The 20,795-nt window shown below is 38.5% G+C and overlaps 1 protein-coding gene across 7 annotated transcripts in view; it reads left to right on the plus strand.

The window, feature by feature from the left end:
- XPO1 (exportin 1) overlaps window positions 1–19,602 on the plus strand; it is a 43,081-nt gene extending 23,479 nt beyond the window's left edge. For 6 of the 7 annotated variants that reach the window (XM_023734859.1, XM_023734856.1, XM_023734850.1 and 3 more), the window contains 21 exons: window positions 1,856–1,917; window positions 2,146–2,190; window positions 4,208–4,389; window positions 5,279–5,327; window positions 5,407–5,526; window positions 6,714–6,842; window positions 7,784–7,942; window positions 9,918–10,115; window positions 11,035–11,173; window positions 11,380–11,561; window positions 11,645–11,801; window positions 11,879–12,042; window positions 12,336–12,470; window positions 12,815–12,998; window positions 13,327–13,433; window positions 14,879–15,073; window positions 15,899–16,067; window positions 16,612–16,746; window positions 16,828–16,987; window positions 17,078–17,174; window positions 18,565–19,498. In XM_023734859.1, the coding sequence (XP_023590627.1) occupies window positions 1,856–1,917; window positions 2,146–2,190; window positions 4,208–4,389; window positions 5,279–5,327; window positions 5,407–5,526; window positions 6,714–6,842; window positions 7,784–7,942; window positions 9,918–10,115; window positions 11,035–11,173; window positions 11,380–11,561; window positions 11,645–11,801; window positions 11,879–12,042; window positions 12,336–12,470; window positions 12,815–12,998; window positions 13,327–13,433; window positions 14,879–15,073; window positions 15,899–16,067; window positions 16,612–16,746; window positions 16,828–16,987; window positions 17,078–17,174; window positions 18,565–18,711 (2,915 nt within the window). In that variant the 3' untranslated portion in view covers window positions 18,712–19,498. Of the gene's footprint in view, window positions 1–1,855; window positions 1,918–2,145; window positions 2,191–4,207; window positions 4,390–5,278; window positions 5,328–5,406; window positions 5,527–6,713; window positions 6,843–7,783; window positions 7,943–9,917; window positions 10,116–11,034; window positions 11,174–11,379; window positions 11,562–11,644; window positions 11,802–11,878; window positions 12,043–12,335; window positions 12,471–12,814; window positions 12,999–13,326; window positions 13,434–14,878; window positions 15,074–15,898; window positions 16,068–16,611; window positions 16,747–16,827; window positions 16,988–17,077; window positions 17,175–18,564 lie in introns of all 7 variants that reach the window. The other variant, XM_023734845.1, reaches the window with a different exon arrangement.
- Window positions 19,603–20,795: the final 1,193 nt, after the last annotated feature.

The following is a 20,795-nucleotide window of genomic DNA, read 5'->3' on the forward strand; positions in this document are numbered from 1 at the left end:
GGTAGGTTTCACTTCTTTGGGAGGCAGGAGGCAAGAATGCTACACAGGTGTGTCTTCTGTCCCTCTAACCAAGGGTACATGATGTTGGTGTGTTTTACTAATTGTTAACGTTGATGAGTTGGTTTTTGTGGTATCTGCTTGTTTTCTCTTTACAAAATTACCATTTTTCACTTCCTAGTTGATAAATATCTTGGGGAAATCATTTGAAACTGTGCCGGATGATATTACATTTTTCTCAGACCTTTTCCCATTGGTTTTAGTATTCATTAGTGGAGCTTGTCTACAATAGTTATTACTGTGGCCTTTGCCTAATGTAGACCTGACTTTTTAAAATGTAAATGATAAAAGTCTTCACAACATTGTTGCTTATATTTAACAGTGAATTAAGATATTTTTGGCACCTGGCAGGCAGGTCTTTAAACTTTGCTAATACTGTGGTGCAAATGGTTAAGTGCTGGGCTACTAACCAGAAGGTTGGCAGTTTGAACCCACTCAGAGGCGCCTTGGAAGAAAGGCCTGGCAGTCTGCTTCTGAAAGGTCACAGCCTTAAAAATCCTATGGAACACAGTTCTACTCTGCAACACGTAGGGTCACCATGAGGTCAGAATCAGCTCGATGGCAACTGGGGTTTGCGTTTTTTGTTTTTTTAATTGGGACATGTGGGAAATAGACAGTTTTGTGTTTGTTAATAAAAATTATATTTTCAAAGATTGATGAGACATAACCGTAGTTTAAAAGAGTGAATTTAACTCTAACTCATGAAGATTATTATTATTATGATCCTCTCTCATTGGTTCTGAAGATTTGTTAGCATGCTATTATTATATTTATTATTAAGGTAGTTTTATAATCAGGTAAGCATTTTGTTACCTTTGAGTTGGCTATATTTCTTGAAAATTCTTGGGTAAAATTTATAGCAAATCCCTTCTCATTAAAAAGTGAAGTGGAGCATTCCACATTTGTTAGGTGGGCCTTGGAACACACAGTTGCACAAATCCTTGTCTGCATTTTTCCAAGTTGGGAAAGTGGTCGCAAAGCCTTAATTAAACAGATACGATTCCACGTAGTGGGAAATACTAATTTGTTCAGTTAGCATTGTTGCCTTAGACCCTTTGAGGTATTGATGGAGGTACTACGTTAGTTTTTTCAAAAAAATTTAAAATTCTGAAACATGTTTGCCTCTAAAAGAGTGTTGGATAAGGGTACCTATGGATCTACTCTAGATGCTCAGCAAATTCTGAATGATGCACACATAAGGCGTAAAGTCTTGAGAGTTTAAAGACTAGGCTGTACTATTACGGTATTCCTAAGAAAAGAACATTAGAACCAGATACTTTGTAGGAGAAAAAACTAAAATTATTATATTTGTGGTATTAATGCTAGAATTATAATAAATTGGAAAAGTATAGCATCTAACTTTGATTTATAAATATTTTACGTAAACTGGGTTTTTTGATACTTAAAGTTACACCTTCAGAGTTTGTAGTTTTAACCCATAAAAATAAATGGGTGTGTATCTGTTTGTTTAAGAGAACAACATATAATTAATCTTTTAAGGTGTTTTATATTTAGAAATTACAGAGACTTAGATAAGCTATTGATAAACTGCTATAGAATTGAAAGAGTATCATTAACCTGTATTCTGTTAAAAGTTGATGGAAAATGAAAATTTAAAAGGAGTATTACAATAAAGTGATTGGCTTTTTTTTTTAATGCCAACATGGCTGGTGAGGTTGTAATCTATTATCTGACTCCTCTGACTCCCCTCATTGGTTCTGAAGATTCGTTAGCATGCTGTATAGTGTTGATCAATTTTTTTCTTTTTTATCCTTTATGTACCTTTTTTTTTTAATAGGAATAAAAAAATATGTTGTTGGACTCATTATCAAGACATCATCTGACCCAACTTGTGTAGAGGTAAGAGTTTCTTGGAGATATTTGGAGGGTAGCATTCTTTAGATACTGAGTCTTTGGCTAGATTTTGATTCTGTTTCTAACGCAGACATAAAAACAAACATACATGTGTGCCCAGTCATTTACAACAGAGCTGAAACTGCTTCTTTTCAGGGGTTGCCTGTTGCTTATATTCTTATTTATTACACGTAGTTTGGGCTCTTGTTTAATCTAAACTTTTTTTTCTCTTAGAAGGAGAAGGTGTACATCGGGAAATTAAATATGATTCTTGTTCAGGTAAGCCTTAACTTGATTCACTGCTTTCCTTAGAAGAATTAAATGTTTCAGTTAGGCTGATTACTCAGACAAAATGTCCAAACCTACTCTTACTTAGTTGTTTATTGAATAACTAGACTAACAGTTTCCAGAAGTACTGATAAACCCATTGCCATTGAGTCAGTTCCAACTCATAGCAGCCCTATAGGATAGAGTAGAACTGCCCTATAGGGTTTCCAAGGAGCTGCTGGTGGATTTGAACTGTTCACTGTTTGGTTAGCAGCCGATCTCTTAATCACTGCACCACCAGCGTTCCAAAGCAGTGATGGTAGTCTGGTAATAACCAGAGCTCAGAACCTGTTTGAACCGGTTCAGTCATGGCTGAGGAAGCAAAACAGGAACAGACCCAAAGTATTACAATTTGGGAGATTTGCCACTGTGACCAGAACCCTGGGATGGGAGACTTGGTAGAGGCACTGTGAGCCCTTTCAGGAGCCTGATGCATAAGATTAGGTTATTGGCAGAACTGTGGAGAGTGACACGCGTTCAGAGCTGCATCGTCAGCTGCCATCTTTGAGACAGAAAGTGCTGTTTCCGAATCTGCTCAAAATCAAAGGGCGAGAGATTTGGTTGCTACGCAACGTGTGTGCTGCCCTTGTTTCTAAGAGGGACATTGAGTTTCCAGCTGGGCTGTGACCTGTAGTTTTTCCCATTCTGGGTTCTGTGGCGAATCACTTGGATTTTTAAAATTCGCATCTGTTCCAGTGATGCTTCCTTAGCCATAACTGAACCAGGCAGAACCTGTTAGAAGCCCTGGTAATAACTGTAGTATTTAATGTACCACCTAGTGTTTGAAACTGTTAGTTTGCTGGGTTAGGAAGCATCAAATACTATAAACTTATCCTTTACATTCAGTCGTTTGTGGTTTTGTTTGCCTGCTACTGCGCATGTGTCCTTTCTGTGCGATCTGTCTCAACCCTAATTCAGGTATCAGTGCCTTCGAATTCTGCATCCTTCTAGTTTGTCTCTACACTTAGTCTGTATTTTTGTATCTACCTGTTTCTGAAGTAGTATGTAAAGAAATTTTCCAGAGGAAATTAATGGGTATGCAAGGGAAAAAAAGTTTTCCTATTTAAACAGATTTGAAAACATTGAGTTTCCCAAAACAATTGGGCTTTTCGCTAGGTTGAACTGGCTTTTTTATACTTGAGGGCTTTCTGGGGCAAGAAGGGAGTAGGAAAAAAGTAGCTACTTAACCTCTTATAGCCCTTGGTGGTACAGTGGTTAAGCACTCATCTGCTAACTGAAAGGGGCATTCAAACCCATGAGCAACTCCACAGGAAAGAAGACCTGGCAGTCTGCTCCCATAAAGATTACAGCCTAGGAGTCCCTGTGGGGCGGTTACGCTGTCATGCAGGGTCACTGTGAGTTGGAGTTGACTCAGTGGCACCCAGCAACATTGGTCAATATCTGTTTGGAAATACACAGTCCAGACTTACAGACCTAATGCATATAAATCCCTCAGTCTGTCAGGCTCTTGATCAAAGATAAAGATAGTTCTGTTCCTGGCTGCAGTACTTGCTTTCTTCCAGTTCATATGTCCAAGCCCTGCTATAGCTCAAGGCTCTGTGTCCAGCCAGGGGAAGTGTGTCTTGTGTACCTGCCTGCTACCCTTACTGTTTAGAAAAAATAACACAGAAAGTAGTCTTTTGCTGCTGTGAAGTTGCCCTAAGTTTCTAGCTATTTTTTAGAGTTAGTCTTTGAGACTTGTAGGATAAATTGCACATATCTCCCAAGCAAATGTTGGTATACTAACAGTTGTGAGCCAGATTAGACCGTTAGTTAGGATAAAGGGAGCTGCTGAGGTATTTGCGGGCGGAGCTTTTTATGTGTTCTGTATTCTCTACCCAGTGTACGTTTGGAGTGGCACATTTTCTGTTTAAGAGGGGAGGCATGAAAAGTGGTTGTTGTTTATGCCTGATTGGTTGTATTTGCCTTTGACAAGTGAAATGAAATTACATTTCATGCCTTATTTTAGATACTGAAACAAGAATGGCCCAAACACTGGCCAACTTTTATCAGCGACATTGTTGGAGCAAGTAGGACCAGTGAAAGTCTCTGTCAGAATAATATGGTGATTCTTAAACTCTTAAGCGAAGAAGTGTTTGATTTCTCTAGTGGACAGATAACCCAAGTGAAAGCCAAGCATTTGAAAGACAGGCAAGTAATTTAATTATTTTGTTTCAGAGTTTTCAAGTCATTTCTCAAATGATTTCAAGTAATTTGGAGATAAATTTTAAATATTTAAGGAATTGATCAGTAATACGTTAATTTCCTCATAGTGGCTTTGACTACACATTAAATGGCCCCAACGTGGGGCTAATAGTGTAAATCTGGAGGGTTGGAGAATATGTGAGAGGTTAATAGTTATGATCTCATAAATTTCATACATCTCAAGAGTTCCCAGAAATAATGCTGTGATCCGTTTTACGATACGGTGACCATCTCCAAGGAGACGACTTGTGTCCAAGTATCTGCTGAACTCTTAGTGGCGCTGCTTCTTGTCGCTTCCCCTGTAGATCTCACTAGAAATATGCCAGGCTCCTGTTGTAGTAAACAACCACGATAAACTATAGGGACGCTGTTTTTTCCACTTAATAAGAATTTGTTTTGGTCATTAGTAACACAGTGAAATTTTACCTTTATATCTTCATACCAGCTTCAGAATTCACCATTTTTCTTCTGGTCTGGTATGTAAGCACATTTAGGATTTGGGATACATCCATGTCCAACGCCATTTCCCTTATTTTGGAGAATTTTGTTGCAGTTGTTTCAATGGAAGGACACTGTCTTGGTTGACGTGAGTGAACTGAGACAAGGACGGCACCAGGGAGCGCAGTGAAACGCTCTCGTGGCCTGAAAGTGGCAGGCGGCTTCGTTTCGATGGCTTTGTAGATTTTGATGAAGTTATTGATATTTTTATTGTGTTTAAATAGAGGTCACTTGAGTCTTTAGTAACCAGGTTGCTGCAATTTTAAATCATTTGTGTAAGTATATAAATAATCATTTATTTCTGTGTGTCTTCTAAATCTGATCACTTTTTTTGTAGCATGTGCAATGAGTTCTCACAAATATTTCAGCTGTGTCAGTTTGTGATGGTAAGTGCTTTAAATTTCATTTTTAAATTAACAGTAAATTATAGCAGGTTACTTATTTACAAGTATGTGTTTGTTGTAGGAAAATTCCCAAAATGCTCCACTTGTACATGCAACCTTGGAGACGTTGCTCAGATTTCTTAACTGGATTCCACTGGGGTATATTTTTGAGACCAAGTTAATCAGCACATTAATTTACAAGGTACAGTAAATGCATTTCAGTTACGTTTATCACTGAATGGTCCCGTGTTAGTCTTTTCATTGGGAAAGCTCTTTTATATAGAAAGACCTTTCTTTGTTTATAATCACATCCAACTTTGGTTCCAAAACGAAGAAACTACTCAACAGAGTTATGTACTTTTCCATAGTTACAGCTTAGTAATTGTTTGAGGTGCACCTCAGTATCCATTTCTGCCACTTCCACCATATAATTCACAAATTCGATGTGAAAAAAACTAATGGATTTGATTAATATAGTCACCTTTTAGTTGAATGTGGCAAGTTTCTACAAAATGGAAAGTCTTTATTTTTTCCTGATAATTTTAAACTAGCAGCATGTTACGTCAAGCCCTGTAATTGTTCCTTGTAGATGCCCACTGTTAGCATTTGGCTGTATTATCTTCACAGATTTCTTGGCAGTTAGAATGAATAAATTATATATCAGACTGTATTATAACTTACGTTTTGAATTTTATAGTTCAAGGTTGATAGTATAGAATTCTAATATGGATTTATAATATATTCACAATAGAGCCTTTGTTTTATTGGTAGGCAAGTTACATACACTGTTGCGCTGTTGTCAACAGAACTGCAGGGAACATTTTTACACGTAGGATATTTATGCAGTTGTCCAAGTATTTACTTCATTTAAATTGTACATGCAATTATCAGCTCAGTAGGTATGTCCATTTTTGAGGCATTTTGAGGCTTACCAAATTGCTGTCCACAAATGGTGTGTCATTTTTGTGCCTTTTCAACGGCAGAATAGTAAAGAACAATTTTCACACATCCTTACATATTCTATTACCCGTCAACTAAAACTCTAAGCGACCATAAATCTTGGGTTCTGTTTGTACTACACAGAAAATGACACCTCCCTAATATGACATAGTAAGTCCTGGGAACGTCACTGAGCAACTTTGTGGGTTTTAGGTGTCTGAGGACATGTCAGAAGAAAGTACAATTCATTGTCCGTTGGGTGAAGAATGAAATTTCCTCAAAAGATACGTGCAAAATGAAACATTTATCACCTGTTCTCTATGTTTGTCTTGTATCCCTATGTTCTTGATTGTTAAATCCCCTTCCCTTTTTTCTTCTTCTTTGAATTGTTAATTTTAAACAAACTGTTTCAGGCCGTTGAATTTTGTTTTTTTCTTCTTTTTTAAATAGTTCCTTAATGTTCCAATGTTTCGAAATGTCTCTCTGAAGTGCCTCACTGAGATTGCTGGTGTGAGCGTCAGTCAGTACGAGGAACAGTTTGTGACTCTGTTCACACTGACGATGATGCAGCTCAAGCAGGTAACACAACGCTGTCTTGAAACCATTTTATGCTGTAAGAGATGTTAGATTGAATGGAACCATTTCAGCATAAGTTATGATAGATTCATGATAATGTAGTAGTATGTTTGTACATAAAATCAACAGGAAGTCATGAGTTTTCTGGGCATTCTGAAAATTCTTTCAGATAAAGATTCTGAAAGTATCATGGTGATTCATTTCTATAAAATTTGGAAGCTGACCAGACAGTGGGCAGCCTGGGATCAGATGTCAGCTCTGCTGCAAACCTTGACTCTTGAAGTCAGGAGTCATTTCCAGCCCTGGCACATCGGTTTTGTACTCTATAAACTCTTGTTTGAAACAGACTTGTGAACACCAGCCGTTGGATAAAAATTAACATCAGCCATGCCATTAGTTTGAATCTTCTGTCAAACCCATGTTAATACAATTCAGCTTCTTGGAAGAGAGAGAGACTAGGGATGCCGTGGATTTACTGTGAGTGAGGAAGCTGAGAGGTTGAGGCTCAGAGTTTGAGTGACTTGTTTCTAAATTCCACCAAACTGCTTCTTAAGTCAGTGGTAAAGTTTTGATTAGGTATATGTGAAGTGATCCATAGCACTATACTAGTACTGTATATGTTCGTGATATAAATGAATTGAATATTCTTACATTTTTAATGACACCAAGGAGTGAAAAGTCTGATACAGGGAAAAATTCAAAGGATATAACAGAGGCAGAAAATGTTACTTTAATATCTGCAACATACTTTATTATTAAACATCAAACCTCTAGGTCACAAAGATAACAAAGAGAGATGTACAGCAGACCCATGGGTTCTAGCGAAGAATAAGTTTTGCTCTTTATGGTTTAATATTAGTAAAAGGATGATGGAATCGTAAGACTTAACTGCTGTCTTTTGTTTTACTAAGATGTAGACTGATAGTTGATTTTCAAACTTGCAGATGCTCCCTTTAAATACTAATATTCGACTTGCATACTCAAATGGAAAAGATGATGAACAGAACTTTATTCAGAATCTCAGTTTGTTTCTCTGCACCTTTCTTAAGGAGCATGGTCAGCTTATAGAAAAAAGACTGAATCTCAGGGAGACACTCATGGAGGTAGGCTCGGTGGAGCCTTTGGCTCCTGAGGTTCTTCTCTACATAGTCACTCTTAAAGTCTGCCTTTCCTCTGAAATGTATGTACCTTTTGAGATTTCTTTGTTACTTGTCTGTGCATTTTAAATACAGTTGTCAGTACTGACTTAAAGTTACAAGCCGAGTTTCCTGGTTTTGTGTTCTGCATTATGCCAAAGCCAACAATGTATCATCAGAATTGAAAATTCCTAAGGGATGTTTACAAGGAAGACAAAGTAACCCTTCCCTGTTCCACGATTTGTCTTCAGTCCCAGTGTACGCTGTGATGGGATGCACCCTGACTAAGTGGAGCTGGCACATTAAATTGAGACCCGGTTTTATTTCAGAGTACATGTACATACGTCCTTAAACTAAGCACTATACCTCTGTAGTGCCACTATGTAGTAAAAACTTGCTTTTTGTCAGCCTGATTAGATTTTTTTTTTAATTGGGGCGTAATTCGCATAACAAAAGTATCCATTTTAAAGTGGGCAATTCAGTGGCATTTAATATATTCATAATATTGTACAACCGTTATCTGTCTAGTTCCAAAACATTTTATCACCTAAGTGGAATCATAAAATATGTGACCTTTTATGACTGGCTTCTTTCACTTAGTATAAAAGTATTTTAATTGTACTTTAGATGAAGGTTTACGGAACAAACTAACTTCTCATTAAAGAATTAATATATATGTTGTTTTATGACATTGGTTAACAACCCCCATGACATGTCAACCCTGTCCCTTCTCAACCTTGGGTTCCCTATTACCAGCTTTCCTGTCCCCTCTTGGCTTCTAGTTCTTGCCCCTGGGCTGTTGTGCCCCATTAGTCTAGGATTGTTTTATGGGGCTGCCTAATCTTTGGCTGAACGGTGAACCTCAGGAGTGACTTCATTACTGAGCTAAAAGGGTATCCAGGGACCATACTCTGGGGCTTTCTCCAGTCTGTCAGGCCAGTAAGTCTGGTCTTTTTTGGTGAGTTAGAATTTTGTTCTACATTTTTCTCCAGGTCTGTCCAGGACCCTCTATTGTGATCCCTGTCAGAGCACTCAGTGGTGGTAGCCGGGCACCATCTAGTTGTGTTGGACTCAGTCTGATGGAGGCCGTGGTAGTTGTGGTCCATTAGTCCTTTGGACTGATCTTTCTCTTATATCTTGTTTTCTTCATTCTCCCTTTATCCCGAAGGGGTGAGACCGGTGGAGTATCTTAGATGGCCGCTCACATTCTTTTAAGACCCCAGACGCTACTCACCAAAGTAGAATGTAGAACATTTTCTGTATAAACTGTGTTACTCCTGTTGAGCTAGATGTTCCCTGAGACCATGGTCCCCACAGCCCTCAGCCCAGTAATTTGGTCTCTCAAGGAGTTTGGATGTGTCTGTGGAGGTTCCATGACCTTTCCTTGTACAAGTTGTGCTGGCTTCCCCAGTATTGTGGACTGTCGTACCCTCCACCAGAGTTACCACTTCCCTACTGTCTGTTTAGTGTTTTTCCGTCTCCACCCCCTCCCCTCCCTTGTTCCCATCAAAGATTGTTTCTTTTTGTGTGTAAACTTCTTGAGGTTTGTTCATGTTGTGAAGTGTATCAGTATTTAATTCCTTTTTTGACTGAATAATATTTCATTTATGAATATACCGTGTTTTTTATATCTGTTCATCCACTGAGGAACGTTTGGGTTGGTTTCCACTTTCAGCTATTTTGACCAAAGGCCTTTAAACCCCATACTTTCATAAGAGATTTGATTGAAACTTGTATTGGTTAACAACTGTGTGAGAGGTGTTCTGGGACATGTCAGAAAAAAGCACAATTTGCTCCCAGAGAACTTAGAGTGTTGGTTGAACAATGAAATCTCAATAAAACATGAATTTTTATTTTCCATTAAAGTAGCAAGTGGAAGACAGTTTGAGGTTGGTTAATAATGTCTAAGGATTATTTTAATAGTTTTGGTCTTAATATGTAGGCCCTTCATTATATGCTGTTGGTATCAGAAGTAGAAGAAACTGAAATCTTCAAGATTTGTCTTGAGTACTGGAATCATTTGGCGGCTGAACTCTATAGAGAAAGCCCGTTCTCTACGTCTGCCTCCCCACTGCTCTCTGGAAGTCAGCATTTTGACGTTCCTCCCAGGAGACAGCTCTATTTGCCCGTGTTATCCAAGGTAACAGTAAAGTGGATGGTTGCGTGCTCTTCTGTTGCGTACTGTGTGGTTTTTAGAGCTAAATGCAAATATTTGCTTTTATTTTTTGGCTAATCTTTCCAAATTAGTGAGTTAAAAAAAAGCATCTGACAACTACTCCATGAAGATTGAAATCTAGAAAAGGGAAGGGATTGGTTTAAGAACCAAACTAAACCCACTGATTGCAATTCATTGTGACCCTATAGGACAGAGTGGAACTGCCCCATAGGGTTTCCAGTGCTGTAGATCTTTACGGAAGCAGGCTGCTACCTCTTTCTCCTGTGGAGCAGCTGGTGGGTTCGAACTGCTCGTCTTTCCAGTAGCAGCTGAGCGCTTAACCACTGCACCACCAGGGCTCCAGCTTAAGAACCAAAAACCAAACCAAACCCACTGCTGTCGAGTCGATTCTGAGTCATAGTGACCCCATGTGGTTTCCAAGGCCGCAGATCTCTACCAAGGGAGACCGCCACATCTTTCTCCTATGGAGCCGTCAGTGGCTTCCAGCTTTTCCGTCAGCAGTTAATCACTTTAACCACAGTGCCCCGGGACCCGTTGATTAAGAACAGTGGTGCTCAGAGTGCGGTCCTTGTACCAGACGCTTCAGCGTCACCTGTGAGTTTGCTAGAAATGGACATTGCAGTCTAGTGGATCAGCTTCTCGGGGGCTGGGGTTCAGGAAACTCATTGAAGGTCTCCAGGTGATTCTTGTTTGTATTACAGTTTGGGAGCCGTGGGTTGTAGGTTTGCCTTTTTAACATGTTTGCTTCTTTACATGTTATTGTTCTTAACTTGGGATAATCATTTTGTTTGGTGATGTTAAGTGCTTACCTTGCATTTCTAGATTTGATGGGGTTGATTTTTTAAAAATCTAACCCATTTTTGTTGATTGGTGTGTTGAATAGGTCCGTTTACTGATGGTGAGTCGCATGGCTAAACCAGAGGAAGTACTGGTTGTAGAAAATGACCAGGGAGAAGTTGTGAGAGAATTCATGAAGGATACAGATTCCATCAATTTGTATAAGAATATGAGAGAGACGCTAGGTAAGTGAATAACTTCCTCTTTACATCTGTGCTCCTGTCCTGGAGTGCGGAGTGATTTTTAGGAAATACGATACACGTAGTTTCTGAATCTGTTAATAGCCACCTTTATCTTTAGTAATGGGATGCTGTTCCTTAGCAATAAATAACCTTTTTGGCTCATCAACTTGCATTTCAAACATCTGGAACTTTTTTTTTCTTCTTCGTAGTTTATCTTACTCATCTGGATTATGTAGATACAGAAAGGATAATGACTGAGAAGCTTCACAATCAAGTGAATGGTACAGAGTGGTCATGGAAGAATTTGAATACGTTGTGTTGGGCAATAGGCTCCATTAGCGGGGCAATGCATGAAGAGGACGAGAAACGGTTTCTTGTCACCGTTATAAAGGTGTGCAAGGGACATGTCTGCTTGGGGGCCTGCGAGTGAGTATGCCTTGTAACCCTGAGCGACCTGAATTTGTCTGTTTACAGGATCTGTTAGGATTATGTGAACAGAAAAGAGGCAAAGATAATAAAGCTATCATTGCATCAAATATCATGTACATAGTAGGTCAATATCCACGATTCTTGAGAGCCCACTGGAAATTTTTGAAGACTGTAGTTAACAAGCTATTTGAATTCATGCATGGTAAGTCACTTCTTCTAATACATTTTATTATAATAATTTTTATTGAACAAAATAGATGAATATTTCTGTTTTGTTAGAGACCCATGACGGAGTCCAGGACATGGCTTGTGATACTTTCATTAAAATAGCACAAAAATGCCGCCGACATTTCGTTCAGGTTCAGGTTGGAGAAGTAATGCCGTTTATTGATGAGATTTTGAACAATATTAACACTATAATTTGTGATCTTCAGCCTCAGCAGGTATGTAAAACACTATGAGTATTATTCTTAAAAAGTGATCAACACTATGAGTATTATTCTTAAAAAGTGATCACTATATTAATCAGAATTCAGTATAGGAATAGAAAGAAGGCCACTACTGGGTTCAGGTGAAGTGTCTCTAGTTAAATTTTCATAGGAGGCGGAAACTGTCAAGCTGTTGCCTTAGCTAATGTAAATTATTCCTAACACATATTTACATTGTGTGTGCGTATATATATGTTTTATTAGAATGAATAAAAATATAAAAGTAAAATAACTGCCTTTTTAAATAGGTTCATACATTTTATGAAGCTGTGGGGTACATGATTGGTGCGCAGACAGACCAAACGGTACAAGAACATTTGATAGAAAAATACATGCTGCTCCCTAATCAAGTGTGGGACAGTATAATCCAGCAGGCGACCAAAGTAAGTGTTATTTCTACTTATTAAAGTTTTAATAGGGTTGAAGAAGGCAGTGTTACTTAAAAAGGTAGTGAATTCAGTACTTTCGACAAGTATACCTGATCCATAAGTACTGTTGTCTGTGGTTTTGCCCATAAAAAAATTGGCTGTAGTGTATTTTTTGTTTAGATGATAAATGAAGACTGTTCCACTCCATTCTTGGAGAGGTGTAAGTAAGAAAGACGTCTGTGTTTCGTCATTTAGGATTATAATGTGATGATGGTTTGGAGCAAGGCAGGTATTTTTTGCTTTGGCAGTTACATAGATAATTATCGTTTGGTAATTAGAATTTGTTTCTTCCTTCGCAGAATGTGGATATACTTAAAGATCCTGAAACAGTCAAGCAGCTTGGTAGCATATTAAAAACAAATGTGAGAGCCTGCAAAGCTGTTGGACACCCCTTTGTAATTCAGCTTGGAAGAATTTATTTAGATATGCTTAATGTATACAAGTGCCTCAGTGAAAATATTTCTGCAGCTATCCAAGCTAATGGTAGGTACTTCTGAATTCTTAGAGTGGTATGTAACAGATCAGCTTTATCAGTGCCTTGGTTCAAGCATTCAGTATTTTTCACAGATTTAAATTAAATCAATCCTCCCATGTCCCACATGACCCTTGAGTGGTTTTTGTTTTTGTGTTTTTTTAACCACTTGTATGCCCCCTTGAAGTGGTCTTAAAGTTTGTTTTCCCAGTAAATTCATCTGTGTGCCCTTGGCCCTAAGTTTTTAATGGTAAATGGGAATAATAGCACCTAAAGCACACAGAGCTGCCACTATGGAATTTTGGTTGTCAAATTAGATTCCACTTGATTGTTTTTCAGGTGAGATGGTTACTAAACAGCCGCTGATAAGAAGTATGCGGACAGTGAAAAGGGAAACTTTAAAGTTAATATCTGGCTGGGTGAGCCGCTCCAACGATCCACAGATGGTGAGTGAGAGGTGGTGTCCAAGCATGGCTTCAAACCTGTTCGGCCCGGTTCCAGCCCCTGCTGAGAATTTGCCTTTCTAACAAGTTCCCAAGAAGTTACACATAAGAACCATCCAGGGATCTTGTTAAAATATATCTGGGGTGCAAATGCAAGTTCTTGGCAGGGAACTTGTTAGAAATTCAAATTCTCAGCAGGGATTTGAACCTGACCAAAACGGTTCAAAGCCTTGTGTCTAACTTTTTCTTGTGTTTTCTGTTTTTTAAGTTGATGCTGCATTCTCTGAAATATGCTGTCTATTTTATACATTGAGATAATTTAATTTAGATGCTTACATATGGGATTGTTTTATCGCATTCTGTTTTTATGAGAGTTCTTTATCAATAGCTACATATCATCTTCCAAAGACACTGCTGTGAATTCGGGGTGGGGGTGGTAATAACAGGACAGCTAAGAATATTGGGTCATTTCTGGTTTTCCATCGATAGGGAGGAAAACTTTGTCAGTGGATTTCAGGTGCAATGTTCACGTTCCTCATTTTGAGAAGAGTTTACAAAGCTGTCATTGGTCTGCCTCTTCATTAAAACTGGGTGTTTTCCATATTGAAGGTTTGAAAGTGTTTTACTCTTACTCCTTTTAGTCATGTATGATTTCCAGAAAGGGAAATAGGCCTCAGCTTGAAAAGATGTGAATTATTTTTAGTTGTTGTTACATCTTTTCATTCACTTGAGCCTTGGGATTGTTATACCAAAAAAATCTATTATCACTATTGTTTGAAATAGTGGCCGACGGGTTTTGAATAATTTTGAATTTTTAATATTGTTCCTTAGTAAGGAAGTATTTTTCAGGAAGCTTGTTCAGAATTCAGTTCTCATGGTATTCGAAAGGTAGTTTGGATAAACATTGAACAGTTTTGAACATACCTTGTCGTTCAACTCTATCGAAAACTTCCAAGTAGAAGGTAGGATGAATTGAAAGAATTTTGAAGTTAGTAATTTACAGTAGCTATTTATTTTCCAATTAGAATTCATTAAGTTAAATTCTCTGAGTGGGTGTTTGGTTAGGTAAGTTTGTTGGCTCCTATAGATACTATCGTCGGTACAGGAAACTCTGATATACATGGTTTGGAAGACCTCATCGCTTTTTTTAGGTTCTTCATCCCACATCTACAGCATTCTTAGAATCTTGGGACTGGTCACTTCACGTGGGGCCTCAGCTTCCTTACCGTAAAAGTGGATCTGAACTACACTGTTTGTGGTGCTTTCCAACCTGTGAACGTGATTTTCTGGTTTCTTTTGTTTAAAAAGAGTTAATGTAGGAAAACCTAATCAAAGCACAGAGTTTTCTCATTTTCTAATGAAGATCAGCCTAAACCATACAGGCAACAATGGTCTAGTGGCTTAGTAAGCAAGTGCCTAGCCTAAAACTGAACATTTTTTTCCAACAGGTTGCTGAGAATTTTGTTCCTCCTCTGCTGGATGCGGTTCTCATTGATTATCAGAGAAACGTCCCCGCTGCCAGAGAACCAGAAGTCCTCAGTACCATGGCCATCATTGTCAACAAGCTCGGGGGACACATAACAGCAGAGATACCTCAGATATTTGATGCTGTTTTTGAATGCACATTAAATATGATAAATAAGGTATGTGGTTTACATTTCAATTGTGTAATGGAAGTTTTACAATAGATGCTTATAAATCATGTCTGCTAATGTAGCATAATTTTAATCCCTTAGAGTTAAATATTTGAACATTTAGATCGGGGAAATGCTGGTTTTAAGTAATCTACTACATAAAAATCTTAGCACAAAAGGAGTGAATTGAGAAGAGATTGTAAGTTTTTCGAACAGCAGCTGGCTTTTATTGAAAACTGCATGTCAGACATTTTTCTAAGAACTGAGTTTGCCTAAACCAACGAAAAGCTAGGTCTGCTATTGTCAGATGTAAAAGCATAGTATATGCTTATACGCTTGTTAAGAAAAATTGGAGAATACATCAACCAGGAAGAAAAAAATGTACATGTGAAGTATACAGATTTACACAATGGTTAACATTTTGGTGTATTTTTTTTCCGATCTGTGTGAGTAGTCTCAAAGTCACTAAAAGAGTGGTAGTATAATAATTGTCTTAGAGTTACAAGAGAATTTGAAGTTCTTCCGTGTGTGAGTTTTGATGAGTTCTTGACTAAAATCTTGGTCATAGGGTTTAGGTTTCTCATTTAATTTATACGTGCCAAGTCATTCTTTATCAGTTAGGTGACCTTCTGTTCCTTTGATTTGATGATTCATATATGTCATAGGGGATATTTTCCTATTCCTTAATAGGTGAATTATATTTTATTTGGGTTAGCCTTTGAGGCGGCAGTATATCTTGGAAGGTCCATTTGTACTGAATCAGGGCTTACTTTTTACCTCTAAGAAACAGTTACGGTATTGAAACTTTGTTTTGTTCCCACCACTCATTTTTAGGACTTTGAAGAATACCCTGAACACAGAACAAACTTTTTCTTACTACTTCAGGCTGTCAATTCTCATTGTTTCCCAGCATTTCTGGCTATTCCACCTGCACAGTTTAAACTTGTTTTGGATTCCATTATTTGGGCTTTCAAACATACAATGAGGAATGTCGCAGATACAGGTAAATACATGGAAATAATGTTCGCTTAATCATTTGCCTGCTAGTTGGAAGACTACTTGGTACAGACAGCATAGGTGGATGTATAATTGTAGATAGGTGGGTAATACTTTGCTTGTTGTTAGAGTTCTGATTGCGTGTACATGTGTCCAAGTAAGTCCCAAGAGCGGTTCAGTCAGCCATCCAGAGTGAGTCCAAAGGCAAGATGGAGTTAGGGAGAAGGTAGATGAACATCACTGAAAGGCAGTTCTGTGTCCCGGCCAGTGACTTCAGTGTACCTTGTCCCCAGCTGTCTTGTTTTGGGAGTGGGCGTGAAGTGAATTTTAACTAAGCCTTCAGAAGTATTGGAAAGGTGGTAATAGCCATTAATTAGGTTGTAAATTTGTAAATAAAGAAGCACTGATTTGAGTGGATCTCCGTTAGTAACTTGGGCAAGTGTTAGTCATTGGCAGAAAAGAGGCAGCATGAGCTTTGAACGCAAACAGCTTGATCAAAGCTGAACGTGACCCGTCTGTAATGCTTTCTTTCCCTGTTGTATGTCTCTTAGGGTTACAGATTCTTTTTACACTCTTACAAAACGTTGCACAAGAGGAAGCCGCAGCTCAGAGTTTCTATCAGACCTATTTCTGTGAAATCCTGCAGCACATCTTCTCTGTTGTGACAGACACCTCACACACTGCTGGTAAGAATATAGGCGATCAAGGTGTTAAATGTTTCAACTCCTACCACATCGTGTAGTTAATAACTTTCTTCTTACCAACAGGTTTGACAATGCACGCATCAATTCTTGCATATATGTTTAATTTGGTAGAAGAAGGAAAAATAAGTACACCATTAAATCCTGGAAATCCACTTAACAACCAAATGTTTATTCAGGAATATGTGGCTAATCTCCTTAAGTCCGCATTCCCTCATCTACAAGAGTAAATATACTTTATCATCAACTTAAATACTTTTTAGTTTTTTTAAAAATGAAAACTGTGATTTTTTAATGGTTGTGTTTTGATTTGCAGTGCTCAAGTTAAGCTCTTTGTGACAGGACTTTTCAGCCTAAATCAGGATATTCCTGCTTTCAAGGAACATCTTAGGGATTTCCTAGTACAGATAAAGGTAAGACTACTATGATCACTTGATTGTTGCATGGTAAGATGAATCACTTCATCCATGATACAAAATGAGTGTTGTTTAATAATGTACAGGCTTACTGCTCAACGACCCTGAGACTGTTAGAGAATAAAAAACTAAATGCCAGGAAGAGGTTAGGATTGGGGTGTTTTTGGAAACTTGTTATTAATATAATTCATTTAGATCATCTAAATGTCTGTTGCAAAATTGATGGTTGAAGAATCCCACAGACATTTTTACGGAATTGAATAGGGGGAAAGAAACACATTGGTAGCTCCTTTTAGGATTTTTTATCCGTTTTGTTAGTGGTTTAAGAAAGTGAAGAATTCATTTGGGAGACCGTGAGAGCAGTTATCAGCCTATTTCTCCTGCAGTGGTTTATGTAGTCAAACTTAACGGGAAGAATTGTTCTTGTACCATCTTGTTCTAAAGAAATTGCAAAGTCTAAGTAATTTGTGAATGGTCTTAACCATGACTGTTGAATAAGAGTTGATCACGTAAGATCTTCTTGGAACTGTAAACCTTCGAGTTTTTTCCTCCAAAATACAAACTGTTTGGTTTTTACTATAAAAACACTGGCTAAGTGTAGAAACATTTACTTCATAGAGTACAGAGAGAATGCAAAGAACAATGTTAAAAGTTAGACATAATACATGAAGGCGCCCTGGTGGCCCAACAGTTAAGCTATCCAAAAGGTTGGAGGTTCAAACCCAGCAGCTGCATGTGAGAAAGACATGGCTCCCGCAAAGATGACAGCCTAGAAGGCCTTCCGAGGCCGTCCTCTTCTGTCCCGTGGGGTTAACCGTGAGTCGGAATGGACTGGACAGCACCTGACGGCAGTATATGAAGACAGTGATGATACAGCTAATCTCAGTCTAACGGCTGTCATTAGCCATAGGGGAAACATCTTGCTGGATAGCTGTGCTTAAACCAGAAACCAAACCCATTGCTGTTGAGCCAGTTGTGACTCATAGTAACCCTGTAGGACAGAGTTGAACTCTAGTGCCCCACTGGGTTTCTGATGCTGAAATCTTCAGGGAAGCAGACTGCCACATCTTTCTCCCACGGAGTGGCTGGAGGGTTCAAACTGCTAGACCTTTCAGTTAGCAGCTGAGCACTTTGTCACTGCGCCACCAAGTGTCCTTACCTTTGCTTACCCAAGTACATTTTATACATGCCTCTTTTGTAACCTATTATTTCTTTCAAGTAATCACCTTTGGTTTTCAATTTGGCTACATAGTACTATGTCACTATACTTTAAAACCCAGCCATTTGATGGATAGTTTATATTCGTCTGCATATGAGGCGAGTGATACAAGTCATCTTCCCAAATTGAAATTGATTGTGTCGACATTTCAACTGTCTGTTTTCACAGGAGTTTGCAGGTGAAGATACATCTGATCTGTTTTTGGAGGAAAGAGAGACCGCCCTTCGACAGGCTCAGGAAGAGAAACATAAACTTCAGATGTCTGTCCCTGGCATCCTTAATCCACATGAAATTCCGGAAGAAATGTGTGATTAAAATCAGAAGTTATGCTGTGTTTGTCTCTGCACAGCTCTTGTTGGCAGAAGAAAGCCGTGTCTGGATATTTGTCGACCAAAATGATGCCAATTTGTAAATTAAAATGTCACCTAGTGGCCCTTTTTCTTATGTGTTTTTTGTAAAAGAAATTTTCTGTGAAATATTCTTCCATTGTTTAAGCTTTTGTTTTGGTCATCTTTATTTAGTTTGCATGAAGTTGAAAATTAAGGCATTTTTTAAAATTTTACTTCATGCCCATTTTGTGGCTGGGATGGGGGGAGGAGGCAAATTCGATTTGAACATATACTTGTAAATTCTAATGCAAGATTATACAATTTTTCCTGTAAACTACCAATTTTTAATTAGGGAGTATTTTCTTTCTAGCCTGTGTTTCAGTCTAGAAGGAAAGGTAATGAGTAAAACAAATTGCGTTGTTAAAAGGATTATAGTGCTGCATCGTCTGAAGTTAGCACCTCTTGGACTGGATCGTTTGTCTAGACAACATGTATTACAAGTCTGTATGGCAAGTTTGCAGCAAGATCATGTGCATATCATCCCATTGTAAAGCGACTTCAAGAACTATGGGAACACAGTTAGTTATTTTTACACAGTTGTTTTGTTTTTGTGTGTGTGCTGTCGCTTGTCGACAACAGCTTTTTGTTTTCCTCAATGAGGAGTGTTGCTCATTTGTGAGCCTTCATTAACTCGAAGTGAAATGGTTAAAAATATTTATCCTGTTAGAATAGGCTGCATCTTTTTAACAACTCATTAAAAAAAAAAAAAAAAACAGAACTCTGGCTTTTGAGATGACTTATACTAATTTACATTGTTTACCAAGCTGTAGTGCTTTAAGAACACTACTTAAAAAGCAAAATAAACTTGGTTTACATTTATTTTCCCTCTTTTGGCTCAAAGTTATTCCTGTATTAATGGAAGTGGTTATTTGTGTTTAAGCATCGGATAGCATTTTTAAGTGAAGTTTGACATCTTGTTCACTTACAAATAAAATTTTAAGCTTACTGTTAGGGGTGAAGGCCATAGTTGTGTTAAATGAACATGCTCCCTGAGATACATTCTGCTGCCAAGAAACAAGTCCCCATGTGAAAGTTTGACTGACTTTGTCTTTATTTGGGATTGGAGGTCACGTTCTCCCCTTGTTTCTGGTTAGGAGCTAAATGTCGTAGAGATTAGGGATTAGCTTTAGAATGAGAGCAGAGGTGCAAGAAACCATTGCAGATACTATTTTTTGTTGTAGTTTAAGTGAAACTTTACAGTTCAAGTTAGTCTCATTCAAAAATTGATACGTACATTGTTATGTGACCCTAGTTGCTCTCCGTGTACTATGACAGCACACTCCTCCTTTGCACCCCAGATTTCCCGTGTCCATTCAACCAGCTCCTGACCCTCTCTGCCTTCTCATCTCACCTCCAGACAGGAGCTGCCCGTTTAGTCTCCTGTATGTACTTGAGCTAAGAAGCACAATCTTAATGAGTATCGTTTTATGTCCCATAGTCCAGTCTAATCTTTGAAGAGTTGGCCTCAGTAATAGTTTTAGTTCTGAGTTGACAGTCCAGGGGCCATGCTTTCTGGGGTTCCTCCAGTCTCAGACCATTAAGGTCTGGTCTTTGTACTAGAATTTGAGTTCTGTACCCTACTTTTCTCCTGTTCCCTCAGAGTGTTGCGCTCCCTGTCAGGGCAGTCACTGGTGATAACCGGGCACCATCTAGTTCTTCTGGTCTCAGGCTGATGGAGTCTAGTTTATGCGGCCCTTTCTGTCTCTTGGGCTAATACTTTTCCTTGTGTCTTTGGTGTTCTTCATTCTCCTTTACTCCAGGTGGGTTGGGACCAATTGATGCATCTTAGATGGCTGCTCACTAGCTTTTAAGATCCCAGATGCCACTTACCAAAGTAGGATGCAGAACATCTTAATAAACTTCATTATGCCAGTTGACCTAGATGTCCCCTGAAACCATGGTCCCCAGACCCCCACCCCTGCTACTCTGTCCCTCGAAGTGTTTGGTTGTATTCAGGAAACTTCTTAGCTTTGGTTTAGTCCAGTTGTGCTGACTTCCCCTGTAGTGTGT

The sequence above is a fragment of the Trichechus manatus genome, unplaced genomic scaffold (assembly GCF_000243295.1).
Source record: "Trichechus manatus latirostris isolate Lorelei unplaced genomic scaffold, TriManLat1.0 scaffold00005, whole genome shotgun sequence".
NCBI lineage: Eukaryota > Metazoa > Chordata > Mammalia > Sirenia > Trichechidae > Trichechus > Trichechus manatus.